Source organism: Hippocampus guttulatus, chromosome 2, assembly GCF_054856545.1.
Source record: "Hippocampus guttulatus isolate MCC_2025c chromosome 2, RoL_Hgut_1.0, whole genome shotgun sequence".
Lineage (NCBI taxonomy): Eukaryota > Metazoa > Chordata > Actinopteri > Syngnathiformes > Syngnathidae > Hippocampus > Hippocampus guttulatus.
Window position 1 is genome coordinate 10,967,153 of NC_141262.1, and position 13,900 is coordinate 10,981,052.

At 40.9% G+C, this 13,900-nt stretch overlaps 1 protein-coding gene across 2 annotated transcripts; it reads left to right on the plus strand.

The window, feature by feature from the left end:
* Nucleotides 1-1,700: 1,700 nt before the first annotated feature.
* Nucleotides 1,701-13,660, plus strand: slc43a3b (solute carrier family 43 member 3b). 2 transcript variants are annotated; one of them, XM_086136291.1, is made up of 13 exons: nucleotides 1,702-1,885; nucleotides 2,941-3,178; nucleotides 3,252-3,381; nucleotides 6,127-6,173; nucleotides 6,265-6,341; nucleotides 7,747-7,839; nucleotides 7,931-8,070; nucleotides 8,227-8,330; nucleotides 9,099-9,242; nucleotides 9,536-9,643; nucleotides 11,598-11,784; nucleotides 12,797-12,920; nucleotides 13,004-13,660. In XM_086136291.1, exons 2-13 carry the CDS (start codon nucleotides 2,992-2,994, stop codon nucleotides 13,112-13,114), a joined length of 1,452 nt encoding a protein of 483 aa, XP_085992417.1. In that variant the 5' UTR covers nucleotides 1,702-1,885; nucleotides 2,941-2,991; the 3' UTR covers nucleotides 13,115-13,660. The 2 variants fall into 2 exon arrangements, with proteins under 2 accessions (XP_085992427.1, XP_085992417.1); XM_086136301.1 differs by lacking the exons at nucleotides 9,099-9,242; nucleotides 9,536-9,643 and having other exon boundaries at nucleotides 1,701-1,885.
* The last annotated feature ends 240 nt before the right edge of the window (nucleotides 13,661-13,900 follow it).

The window sequence follows — 13,900 nt, forward strand, 5'->3', positions numbered from 1 at the left end:
TTGCATGTTCTCCCTTGGCCTGCGTGGGTTTTCTCCGGGCACTCCTGTTTCCTCCCACATTCCAAAAACATGCATGGCAGGTTAATGGAACACTCTAATTGTCCCTATGTGTGAGTGTGAGCGTGGATGGTTGTTCGTCTCTGCGTGCCCTGCGATTGGCTGGCAACCGGTTCAGGGTGTCCCCCGCCTACTGCCAGAAGACAGCTGGGATAGGCTCCAGCACCCCCCGCAACCCTTGTGAGGATAAAGCGGATTAGAAAGTGGATGGATGAATATATCTATAAATGTGTGTGCGTGTGTGTGTGTGTGTGTGTGTGTGTGTGTGTGTGTGTGTGTGTGTGTGTGTGTGTGTGTGTGTGTGATATTGTTAATTCTCAATATGTCAATCACAGCATTAAAATGAAAAGCGCTGCCAAAAACATGGCAACAACAGCAGGTCTCTCGAGTGGCATGCATGCATTTGTGTTTTGGCAAGGGTGTAAGCACATAATAAATTTGCACCGGGACCTTCACCATGATGCTATGCCTCTGAGTCTATCACCCGTTAATAATTTTTCGATGTGCAACATTCCATATGAGTGTTCTATAAACATTCCTTCCAACATTTTAGTTAGAGAGACATTCCCTCAAAATGCTTGTTTTTATTGGAAAACTTGTACATGTTATGTTGTATTGTGCGATAAACAACATAAATACAGTGTTTTAGATCAACTCTCAGTCCTTTGTACACAACATTTATTTGAAAGCGGAAGCAATGATTGAGAAAGACAATCTCGTGTTCATCTCTATTTTGGCTCTTTTTTTCCATCAAATCTTGAGTTCAATGACATAAGATCATAAGTTGCCACAAAAATTTGCTGATGTTGGCACTCTTCTTGTTCTGGGGTTCCTGAATTTCAGAATCGTGCGTGCCAACCCTAACTAAATGTCACTTGGTATGCTCACTGATAATCATCTGTTAAAACGTGATTTGAGAAATTCACCTGTTTCATTCTCATTGTTTATGTAGAATACCATTGTAGATGCTTGCAGACAAACCAACTAGTACAGGACTCATTCTTAGGCCAGAATATCTTGTCCTCATAAAGTGAAAACAAACATGTCTTCTGAATTTGACACATCACAGGTACGAGCACCGTTTAAAATGATGCCAAATTTGTATACAAGTACAAAAAGCAAGACTTTAAAACGATTAAAAAAATCAAACCGCTCACTGTGCTTTCAATTGCTGTAGGAAAGCCTGGTGACTAAAAGCAGGCTTAATTTTGTTTTTATTTTTTTGTCAGTGATCTGTTGTTATTGTTTGCAGTCAGACTCCTGCATGATGATGTTCGAATAAATAAATAGGACTGGCGTAGTTCTTATGGCTAGGTTTGAGGGGATTTATTTTATCAACTTATACAGGACCTGATACGGAAAAAAAGGTTCAAAAACAAAATGCTCGTAAGGGAAGCTCACTCTCTCTTTATGTCATTTAAATCGATGACAAATCCACAAAACACAAATTTATCAAGTTTCACAGTTCTGAGCTGTAGCCGTTAAATTGAGTTCTTGGAAGAATGCTTTCCTGTCTGTTTCCAATCAGCTTTTGACTTTTTTTTTTCTGTTCGTACAGTCACATGACCTTTAGACTGACGGAACAAGTGTTGCAGCAATTCCAGCACTTTCATCATAGCTGTCGGAAAGCCTTTTTGGGTTGTTTTTTTGCAACTAACTAAGGTGGAGAGGGTCCTTCTTTGCACAAGACGGATTAAGAAAGAAGAAGAGCGAAAGCCAAATGGCAAGAGGAAGGAGGAGCTGTACCATTTAAAAGGAAGAGAAAGATTCAGAACAGATGGCAATGTGAACTGTGAGATCCACCACAGCGGGAAGGAGGGCATCAAAGGTCTGTGCTCTTTTTCTACTTAACTGCACATTTTATGATAAGATAAGAAAACCTTTGTCTCACAATGGTTATTTTTGTCAAAATGAAGAAATTATGTTCAGAGGACAATGAACCCAAGAAGTTATATTTCTTTGTGAGTGTTGTGCCTCTCGCTTCATGTCTACTGGGAATGGCTACAGCTTACCCGAATCCTTTTTTGTCATTATATGGTCAAGATACAGTGAAATTGGGGTGCAACTCCACGTTTGTGTTTCAAGAATGACAAATCTCAAATAAATAATATTAGTAACCACGCAAAACAAATTGCAGTGCAATGGCTGTAAACCACAAATGTTGAAGGTACGGTAGCGCTGGAGTCGGAGATGCTGACTCTTCAAAGGATAGTACAGCGGAACCTTTTTTTTATTTTTTTTATTTTTTGATCAACGCAGTCCAAAAAGTCCGAAGTCAAAAGGAGAATTGTCCAAAGGAAATAATATAAATCCAATGTTATCCATTCCAGACAACCGAAAATACCAACAAAAACACATTTCATCGAGAATAACGATAATTCAACATCCAGAATATGTTACAAAATAAATATTAACGACGAGTGAAATGGATGAATGACACCTTTATAGAAAATACTTGATGTGGTCTTGAAAACTTTCTCTCCAAGTGTCAGATCTGCAAACTTACTTGTCTACCATGGTGCCGCAATATGCAAAGAGTGTTGGTGTGAGTGTGAGGTCAGTGCAGTGATGGGTGGCCGAGTTTATTTATTCAGGTCTTGATGGACCGAGAGCTCCTGCCACAAACTAGGTGGGTGTTGTAACTTGTGACTGCCTCTGTTCTTCCGATGCAACTGGACGTTTCAATGTCCTTCACGGAGGGTTGGGGGCAGCTGATGATCCTCTGCACTGTCTCGATCACTCTTTAGAGCCCCTTCTGTTCTGCCACAGTGTAGTGGGATGGGGGAAAAAAAAAAGAAAAGTAATCAGAAAACAAACTCAAAGTGCATATAACTAAAATGTTTTTGCCTCTAATCTTTGGTTATTTTTGGCCGGTGTCTGCAGGTGTGAACACAGATTCCACTGGTGTGCGTATGAGTGCCAGAAGCAGGGACCATGCCGGACTGTCAGAATCGTTTGGGGATGCGACGAGCCCTCACCTTCATCACGGGCCTGGTGGAGTGTCTTTGTTTTGCAGGCATCTTATTTGGGTGGGCCTCACTTGTTTTCGTCCTCAAGAAGGAGGGTTACTTCAACTATCTGTGTGTCAACAGCACAGGAATCAATGGCTCACAGGTTTTAGGTCAGCTTACGATTCTCATACTTTTGTTCTTGAATAAAAGGTGTAACATTGGCTTTTTCCTTGCCTCTTTCAGATTGCAGTGGACAAGATGAGCAGCTCTCCCTGGTCTTCACCATTGCATCCTTCATGAATAATTTTCTGACAGTAGCAAGTGGTTTCATTTTCGACTTCTTTGGCACAACAGTGGCCCGGCTCTTGGGAATGTGAGTGCATCTTGACACAACTTGTTCAGTGCCTTGATGAAGTTTACTCAGTTTGGGTGAAACGTCAATAAATGCAGTTGAAGTCATACTAAGGGTTGCTCATTACGAATATCAGCATGGTTTCCAAGAGGAGTGACTGAAAGGAAGGTGGCATCCAATAGACTTTTACATTTGGTAGGGATGGTTTGAAATTATTGATCAGTAATGCACATGACCTATACAGTGGATAAAGAAAATACTCACCTGCAATGACGAGGGGTATGTCTTGGACATACATTTTGGAAGCTCAAACATATGAAGATTTGTAGGCATAAGAAAAATGCTTTATGAATTAACATCCATTTTTCAGCAGGGCCTGGATTCATAGAGTCAGTGGACAGGCCCACAGCTTTTGAGATCGCTGACAAGGGCTTGATTTTTCATCGCATTTAAGGCTTGTTTCATGCACTTGTTTTTTTTTCATAATGACTCTCTCGCTCTCTTTCTATCTATCTATCTATCTATCTATCTATCTATCTATCTATCTATCTATCTATCTATCTATCTATCTATCTATCTATCTATCTATCTATCTATCTATCTATCTATCTATCTATCTATCTATCTATCTATCTATCTATCTATCTATCTATCTATCATTCTAAGAATAAATACACTGAAAGGAGGAGTTATAGGAGAGAAAAATGCATGTTTGGCTGACAGTGCGCAGTAACTATTTTGTAATGTCAACAGAGCTGTAGCTCCAGAATAATCCAAACCAACAACAAAAATATACTGACACATGGAACGTCCATGTGTTTCCACTAAAACAGGGTGGAGGGAAAATACAGGGCCGAGGAATGCTCATAGCTTTTCCCAGCTCTACACTTCACAGCTTGATGAGTTGAAGGGATCTACTGTTTTGTGGGTTGGGAAAAGAAATAAATGGAAAAACAGGGGGAGTCGCGTCACGAGCCTGGAAATTAAATCCACAAGTGTTTGTACAACAAAATCTTTTGAGAAAAATTGAGATAGTCTGCATAAAAGGGTTATACACTTACAGTATGTGTTCTGCCTTTTTTTCAAATTGGAGCTGAAAGTACACTAAAGTCACATTTATGTTTTCTTTAGAAGCAATTGTGGTGGTGTATTGTAGAGGAGGGGGAGCTGTCAATTTGCTTTTGGCCCTCCTTGGACACGGGTTCTTTTATCGCTCTATAAGGTGGAAGAAGACTCAACACCACGTCGTCTTTTCTTCAGTTTATCACAACGCAACACGATTCGATTCGGGCTCCTGTGAGTCTCGGATTTCATCAGGAAGCCCCGAACAACTCCAGTCACACGTATATATAGGCATAGTACGTTAATTATGTTAATTAGGGGCGGGCAGTCCTTCCCCTTATGTAAAAATCAGAAACAAAGAAAGGTCAATGCAGTTCGATCTTGGCATTTTGACAAAGTACAGACCACATCTGCTGTGCACAAATTGTGAGATTGGAGTTCCTTTCTCAGGGAACTTCCGAAGGTCACTTTGAAGTTGGAGACGCTTCTTGGGGCTGACGCATTCCTTCCAGGTAGACAGCATGACAGGTCCTTTGTGTCACTCTGCGTGGTCCCATTCATCTCAGCTGGTGCCACTTCCGCTTTAGGACCCCCAGATACACATGCTCAGGATACGTCTGTTGTTTCCCGGGGTGTTCACCCTGGAGTCTCGTCCGCTCCTGAAAATAGGAGACGAGAACAATCAATGAGTCCTTGTCTGGGACTAAAGGTTAATGAGGAACCATTTGTTGAAGAGCGCCCGGGTCCATGGATTGCCATGGAGCGGGGAACTCCCGGTCACATTCCATCTTAAAAGGTGTGAAACCTGTGGCGGAATTAACGGTGGTCCTCATGGTTAGCAGCGCAAGTGGTAGCGCCCCATCCCAATCCAATTTCTCTGAGGTCATCACCATCGGAGTTTTTGATATAAGCCTCTGATTCGTTGGTTCGAGTTTACCTTGAATTGCAGATGAAAAACCCATGCCTCCCAAATTGGAGTCTTCAATTTAGTTGCCGACAGGACTGGACGTCCATCAATTTCATGCCGATACAAACCAGTCTCATCCTTGGCCACCCGGTTAGTTCTTCTTCTACGGGATGCCCTTTCTTGATCTGAAATAAGGTTGTTAGTTTGGAAAACATACATTTTCCAATTCTTGATTCCACTACCATCACTGACTAACTCAAGTCATCTTCTGCTGTCTCTTTAGTCATCTTGTCTGCTTTGTCATTTCCTACACAGGAAGTTCCTCTAATATGTGCCCTGCACTTAATAACTACCGGTACTTCTTTTGGTTTCAGCAGAGCCTCTCTAAGTTTTTTTTTCTTTCACGCTGTTTAATCGATGTTCCTGCTGCTGTTTTTGTAAACATTTGCCTCATGCTGCCGCGTATCTGATGCATGCTGAATGTTTTTGTTTAATTGGGTCCAGTTGCATGTTGGCATATGTCAAAATTCGTCAAAATTAGTCTTTTACTTCCCTGTTGTTCACGTTCCTGTCATTCACGTTCACCTTTCTTATCATGGCCGAATGCTGAAATAGTCATTGTTCAAATACCTTTGCATAATCGATGTGTGAATTATTCTGTCAATTTCTCTCAGTGTAGACTGTATTAGTTCGAACATGTGTACATATTTTGTGGAAATCCACAAATCCAAAGTCTTTATTATGGTGTTAGGTTTTAGGAACATTCATTGATCGTACATGTAATGTGTTTATTTCAGAGGTTTCCACACTGTTGGTACCTTGATGGTGGCCTTCTCAAATTCAGGTAAAACAAAACAAAACAAAACAAAACACTTTTTTGTCTGAATCCTGAAAGCAAGTTAGGATGCTCATTTATTTGCCTTTTTTCCCATCAGCTCTGTCCGTCCTGCTTTTCCCAGCCCTCTCATTCATTGCTGTGGGCGGCATTATGTTGCTCATCACCAACATGCAGGTAGGTCCGAAACATTTTTGTCAAGCAAGTCTTATCCTGGAGCGGTTGTTTAAAGCACCAGGAAAATATTTGACATGAAAAAAATCTCACGGCACACTACCAAACTATGAAGTCACATAAAGCATCGTAAATACCTAAAATAATGTTAAATGATTGTTCAGTTTACTCACAAATTTACTCACTACATTTGACCCATCACATTATTCGACACAGCAAACCCATACCGTTAGGAGCGGGGGAATGGGGAGGTGGAGCCAAACCTTGCACGGGCACACACAAGTCCATGTGCACGTGTACATGTGTGCACATTCAAAGAGCTCAAATTACTTCTAAATGAACTCCTAAAAAGCTTCTTGTCGTCATCTTGGTTCATTGGTGGATTACAGATATTTGGTGCATACCGCCACCTACTGTACAGGAAGCAAAAAGCATTTCCATAAATAGCCAATAGTAGCAAGCCTGCTTGTTTTCAGCCCCGCGGACAAATACACGAGATAGTCAGGGCGTGTTTCTGTCAGGCGTCAGCAAAATGGGCATCCGTCAGTGACGGACTGAGAGGTCCGGCGGTACTTGACCCGGTTCGTAACGAATACACTGATGGGCCTAAACCCACTTTTGTCAGTGCTTTGACCGTCATTTCTTTCAATAAGTTTGAATTTACCATCATTTGTCAATCATCACCAAAATGGGCGTCGGTCAGTGACAGACTGACAGACTTTCCATCAATAGTGACGGAATTGCCACCTCTGCAAAAATGTGTGTATAGCCTCAGTGTGCTACCACGTCAGTCTATTCTGGGTCAGAATCAGGAGTGCTGGCCACTGTAACTAAACCTGTATGAGCAATTGGGTTGGTTCTTTCAATGATCAGATTTCCGATTCCTCCTCACTGGGCCAGACCACTGGCCCTCAATGATGTCAGCATTTTCCATCTTCTGACTGGTTGGTCAGAGCAATATATTTAGATATATATATATATATATATAAATATATATATGAATATATTTACATTCAATATATTTTGAATATATTTAAATATATTCAAACATATTTGCAAATATGTTTGAAAGTACTCGCAAGTAGATTTGAACGTATTTGTTAGCAAAAAATTCCACATTGGCAGTTCCACGCTTCCGTACAAAACAGAATTCACTGTACATTTCTCTGCATCTAAAGCCCCTTCAACCAATGCGTGGCCGTATGTGCAAGGGGTAACTAAGGTCAACTATTATGTTGTGCCTGCCCTCATGATGACAACAAGTTTGAAAAATACGGCATCAATGTGAACAACCTTTTCTAGTGAACATCGTATAAAGGAGAGATAAAGTACAAACCAAAAACAACCCACTACCAGCAGCACAGAACACAGCAATATAATACATTTATTTCAACTTCTCCCCTTGAAGGTGGGAAACCTTTTTGGCACCCGTCGTTCCACCATCATTACTCTCTACAACGGGGCCTTTGACTCTTCCTCAGCACTCTTCATTATCATCAAGGTGAGAGATTTCCCATCATTACCCAAATCATGCGATTTATCTAACCTCATATATAATACACTGATATTGATCTTGCCTTTTTCTGACACAGTTGCTATATGAGTCTGGCATCTCCCTCCGTGCCTGTTTCCTGTTCCTGTCCATCTGCAGTGTCATTCATGTGCTCAGGACTTTCTTCCTTTTTCCCAGAACCATCATTCCATACCCACTGCCTGATGACTACACATATGGGTACGAACAGGAAGGACTTGTCACGTTATTCTTTATGTATATGCAAAATGGCCATTTACTCTGAGCAAGTGTAAATCTCGTATATTCATGGATGGGAAGCATGACATGTAAACAAGTACTAATAGAAATCTAACTCGCGCTGTACTTTGATCTTAGGCTGTCCTGCAACAAGCAAAAAAGGGTCAAGCAGTCTATGAATGTGAGCTCACAGAAGACCACAGAGACAGAACCATTTTCCAACAAGGCACCTGCGAAACAAGGTCAGTGTGCAATTGCAAGTTTCCAATCTTTTCGAACTCAGGTTTCATACAGACACATGTAGAGCTCAAATTTAACTTCAGCATCCCATTGAAAATGTTTGAGATACAGAAAAGCATCAGCCACTGAACACAGGTTTTTCACATTTCCTGAGGTTGTCTTTTAAACATCTTGTAAGGGTCATATTTCGGTTGGTTCAGTAGGGAATTAGAAAAAATCACAACTCAAGTCATTCTATTCTATATTCTATTCCATTACACACTATTATAATGATGGTGACTACCTATTTAATAAGTGATGCGTGTGAAACATGATGGCATGTCAAATTGCTTGTTGGCCAGTGAGATAGTTCTAGCTAATTTTAAATTCATCATTTTAACCACAATGGCTCTATCTAGCAGTGAAAATATTCCTCTCAAGAAATAAAGCAACAGGTCATTATAAATGTATTAGTGATAATGAAAACTAAGATTTGCGAATGGTCTGCTTGCTTTGGTGTTCATCCTTAGGAATGTTTTTAATCAATCCATAAATCCCAGCTGCCATGTTTGGTAAGCGGGATGAAATAAATGTGTGTTTATGTATGTTTCACTGAAGAATTGTTAAATACAATAATTACTTGGTGAAAGATCCATCCTGAAGAAAATATCAGCAAATCTGTTGAGAGGCTTTGTGACGCAGCTTTGATCAATTGTCCCGTTTAAGTCTGGTGGTAAACCTTTTTCTGAACTAATGATTTTCAAATCTCTGCAATTTCTTGTCTCACCCAGAGAAAACTTTACGTGAGTGTGTTCTATCCAGATTATTCATCTGGCACGTAATTTGGTTGTCGGTGATCCAACTGCGACATTATCTGTTCATTGGCACCCTTAACCCCATGCTGCAGAAGCTAACTCATGGGCAGCCTTCACTTGGTAAGATCAGACTTCATCATGTGGCTTTCAAATACTACAGTGGCATGCAATTCAAATATACACAAACAAGCCTCCTTGGTAGGTAATCAAAACATGCACTCATTCCCTGATGACCCTGATATTAAAAAAGACATGGCAGGGCACAGAGAAACCATGTGAGGAAAAAAGTACTATTTAGTCGTTTACTTCTAATTAATGGTCCCAGAAAGACACATGACACAAATTGGCACTGTGAATTTGACAGTAATCCTCATTTAAATGTATACGCTAAACCTTTGTCAATGTGTTGGCAGTCAGTCAGTACATCAACGCCTTTGCCTTTACCCAACTGTGCGGGGTGTTGTGCGCACCTTGGAATGGCCTCATCATGGACAGAAACAAGCGCAAACCTCTGCCTGAAGGTAATGAACAACAAGCACGTTCAACTTTATAATCACCAAGAAAAAAATTAAAAATTAACTAGTGGAAATATTGGGAGCCACCAGACTGAGTGGGACGTTCATCAGGGTACAAAGAAGAACCCACTGAATAAATACAGTCAGGCCAAGCTTCAACCAAGCAAATAGATAATAGGAATCCATTCACATATTTCCAACAAATGAAAACGCTGGATGAATCACTACAGGATACATAGTCTAAAAAGCCACCAACAAACAGTACAGTATTAATGTTACAGTTGATGTATCGTCTAACTATCATGCTATCACGTACTGGGGGCAATGTTGTCAGAGAGCGGCAGCGTCGTAATGTCAGACACGTGCGTCCAATTGGAGAGGGCCTGACTGTGATGTAGAATGATGTTGGTGGAGTAACAATTGGGTGGAGACATTGAACATCAGGGCGTGACGCCAACAAATTTGTCAGGGTGACCATTGTCCCACCGACGTAATGCATATTTTGGCCTCCGCACTCCGGGGGCTGTACTATGCTCTAGTGCCTCTTGAACGGCCAACTCGGCTGATTCCTGCTTATAGATGGACGGGGGTTGGAGGGAGCACCTGCCCCATATACACTCAACGATTGCCAAACGGCTGCATCTGTGTCAGAATTACAATACAATGACGGCCAAACGTCGACATTAAATCAGATGATGACAAAAAGGATCAGCACCAGTAGAATTTTTTTTCTTCACCTGTGAGGAGCATTTCCACATGCTGCTAGTAATTGCGGTTGAAGCGCAGAGTCACAGTCATAGTCATTATTTTGGAGGGGGTTATTTGATTGAGGGGGTACTGCGTGTTGCTTGACGACCTGAACAAGCTTTCCGTTCTGAGCACGGTAGTCTAATTTAATTGCTTTTACTGGATTTATTGCAAAGTGAATGTAAAGCACACACTCCTTCAAAGTGGCGTGTAGTTGAGCTGTGCACATCTCACTGGCGTTAACTTCCGAGTCCAAAGTGTGCCATATTTTCAAAATGGATCTCTATGGAATTCTCTAGTCTCATGAAAATTCCTTGACCAGGAAATTAGGGGTATCCTCAGACTTCACTGAATCACGCCTTTATGATGGTTGCACACATATTTCCAGGTTACGAATGGTGCGTGTGTAAGAAGCCTAGACGGTAGAGTCGCCACATATTAAAAGCGCATAAAAAATGCACGTACGAAATTGATTTGAAAGTGCCAACGGGAGAATATCCTCCAAATTGAGCAAATTCTGAGTTTTCTTGAGCAGCATTGAAAGATAAGCCTTCCAGAGGTGCGGTCTAACCAGCGGTGAAATCTCAGTTTTTACGTTCTGGTAGGAGGCTACATCGGGGCTTCCAAATACGGTAACTGGTCATTTCCCATTGCCGCAGGACTCTTTCACACTGAGCAAATGTGTGCACGAAATAGGTCCATACATGTTGTTGATCATTTACTTTGTGGTTTCCACCCGCATACATGAAATATCTGATGTTCTTGTGACACTGCTCTCAATCTTTATACGGCACCCAGTGAACCTTCTCCGGTATTTTGTTGTAACTTACGCCCAAAGATTGTTGCACGTATTACTCCATTTTCCTTTTGCCCATTAAATGAAAGCACCAAGCTTGCAACATTTAGGCGGTCTTTAAAAATTAAGATATTCAGCCTAATCCTTTTGCATTCCTTATCAACTGGTACACGATGGAAACTACCAATTTTCACAACAAAATGACCTTTCTTGCAATCGTTTCGAATAAGGTGGATTGTATGGGCAGAAATTACATGCTGGTGTTAAAGCCTGTCATTAAAGGAGCTGCTGTGACTCTATAGTGAAATGGAGAAGGTGGGAATTCAAAGGCCGCAAACTACATTTAACAGACAGCTTGTCAATGAAAACTGAAATGTAAATTACTTTGTTGTTGGTTTTTTGTATGTGTGTGTGTAGGTATGAGTGAACAAGAGGCAGACCTGAATTCCTCAGTTCTTTCTCTCTTCCTGACATCATTGATGGGGTTGGTGTTTTCAATTTGTGCCGCTGCGCCACTCTTACCACTTCAGTATTTTACCTTCATCATCCAAGTGCTCAATCGCTCGTTCCTGTACGGTGGCAATGCAGCATTCCTCAGTGTGGCGTGAGTAAAACTGCACACAAAAGTTTTGCAATATCTCCCTTAATACTGTACCTTCAACAAGCAGGAAAAGTCTTGCCGTGAGAGGTATTGTTTTGATTGCTGTTTGTTTATGTGTTCAGCAAGCTTGATACTTGACATCATTTGTTTCTCTTTTTTGTCATTGAGTCAGAGAGGCTCGATTTCCCTGACCCAAGAATGCTAACACAATCTCTTATTATTCATTCGACATGAGGAAGAAAGTAGTCTAATAACTAACATACCGACAGACATACAGACAGCAGGAATTTCTATTCTATATTGTTTTGATTTTTACACCTCAGGCCACTAGCAAAGGTGAAGCTTTTTCCCACATGAGCACTTTGAAACAGCAATTACTTAGGAGATTGTCCGACTGCCCCCCAAACATCGTTAGTTTGTTCAAAATGCTGACGCTCCGCTCATAACTGAATCACGTAAGAGGGAGCACATTACTCCAATTCTGGCCTTCATCCACTGGCTGTCTGTGCGCTTTTGAGGTAATTTTAAGAATCTGCAACTTGTTTTCAAATCTCTGAAAGGTTTCACCATTTACGCTCTGAACTCGCTGAGCTGCTTCATCCATACACTCCGGCCTGGGGCATCAGGTGCTGCTATTTTTGTCTGACTGCACACCTTTGATCACATTGTACGGTGCTCAGCACAATGTGGTCCAATCCAAAACCATCAAAAATATGGCTTTCCACGCTTATTGTTCACTGCTCTTAGAGTAATGTATTTGCTCTGTGTGGACCGTAATTGTAGCTTCTTAGTGGTGTTTATAATTCTAATTTTATGTATATATACTGTATATATATATATATATATATATATAGAGAGAGAGAGAGAGAGAGAGAGAGAGAGAGAGAGAGAGAGAGAAAGAGAGAGAGAGAGAGAGAGAGAGAGAGAGAGAGAGAGAGAGAGAGATCATGTGTGTTATATATAATTTATTACAATTTTTGTGTTGTGATTTTTTTTTCTTTTTGTGTGCAACCAGTTTCCCATCATGCCACTTTGGAAAGCTGTACGGCCTCATCATGGCAATTTCAGCAGTCTTCTCTTTACTACAGTATGTCTGCCTTGCTTTGGTAAAGTCTGTCCTGCATGGAGATCCTTTATATGTGAGTATGCAGTCACACAAATCTTGAATAAATTCCTGAACAAATTCCTTCAGGCACTCACTTTTATTCTCATGTGTCTGTAGGTGAACATCGCTGTGACCCTGGTGATTCTGCTCGCCTTTGTCCACCCGTTGTCTGTCTTTTTGCACTGCAGAAATCTTGCATCGCAGCGAGTCAAGAGTCAGCTTCAATAGCAGTAAAGGCTGACTTGTGACAATTTCTCAATTCCCACAATGACGCTGACACAGTGACTGTAACATCAATACTGTTCTGTTGGTGCTTTGATTTTTAAATGATTCACACAGTTTTGATTGCGTGTTTCGGATTACTATGTTATGTTTTGTGTGCCGTCAGCAAACCCAAAACCGCTGCGTGTACTCACCGTTTTGTTTTATTTTGGACAACCTTATGCTAACTTTGTCTCTCCACTTTTTTTTTACTGTAGAAAATATAGAAGCGTATTCAGAATTCTTGACATATTTGGTAATGTTATGAATTTGGCAAAAGTGTAACTTAGGCTTCTGTTTTAAAATGAAGCAAAGTTTCAGACTCAACAGAGCAGTTCACGACTCAGCTATTCCACCTACTGCACACTGTAGTCGTCGACAAAGTTAACAGACCTCATTTTGTAAATATAAAAACGAGACAAGCATGCGGAGTTTTAACTTTCTCAAAAAGTTTCAAATGATGAAGAATGAACATTAATTGTGCTGCATTTAAAAATATATGAAGTGAAATATCTAAAATGTGTCCTTGTTTGTGTGCTGTGAACATGATTGAACTTTGGACAACACAGTCAAATTACTCTTCTAATGCACTCGCACTAGCACTAGTTCCCTCTACAGCAGTGGTTCTTAACCTGGGTTCGATCGAACGGGTTCGATCAAACCCTAGGGGTTCGGTGAATCAGTCTCAGGGGTTCAACAGAGCCTCTGTCATGGAGGTTAAGACACACCCAACTCAACATGTCAGTTAGTTAA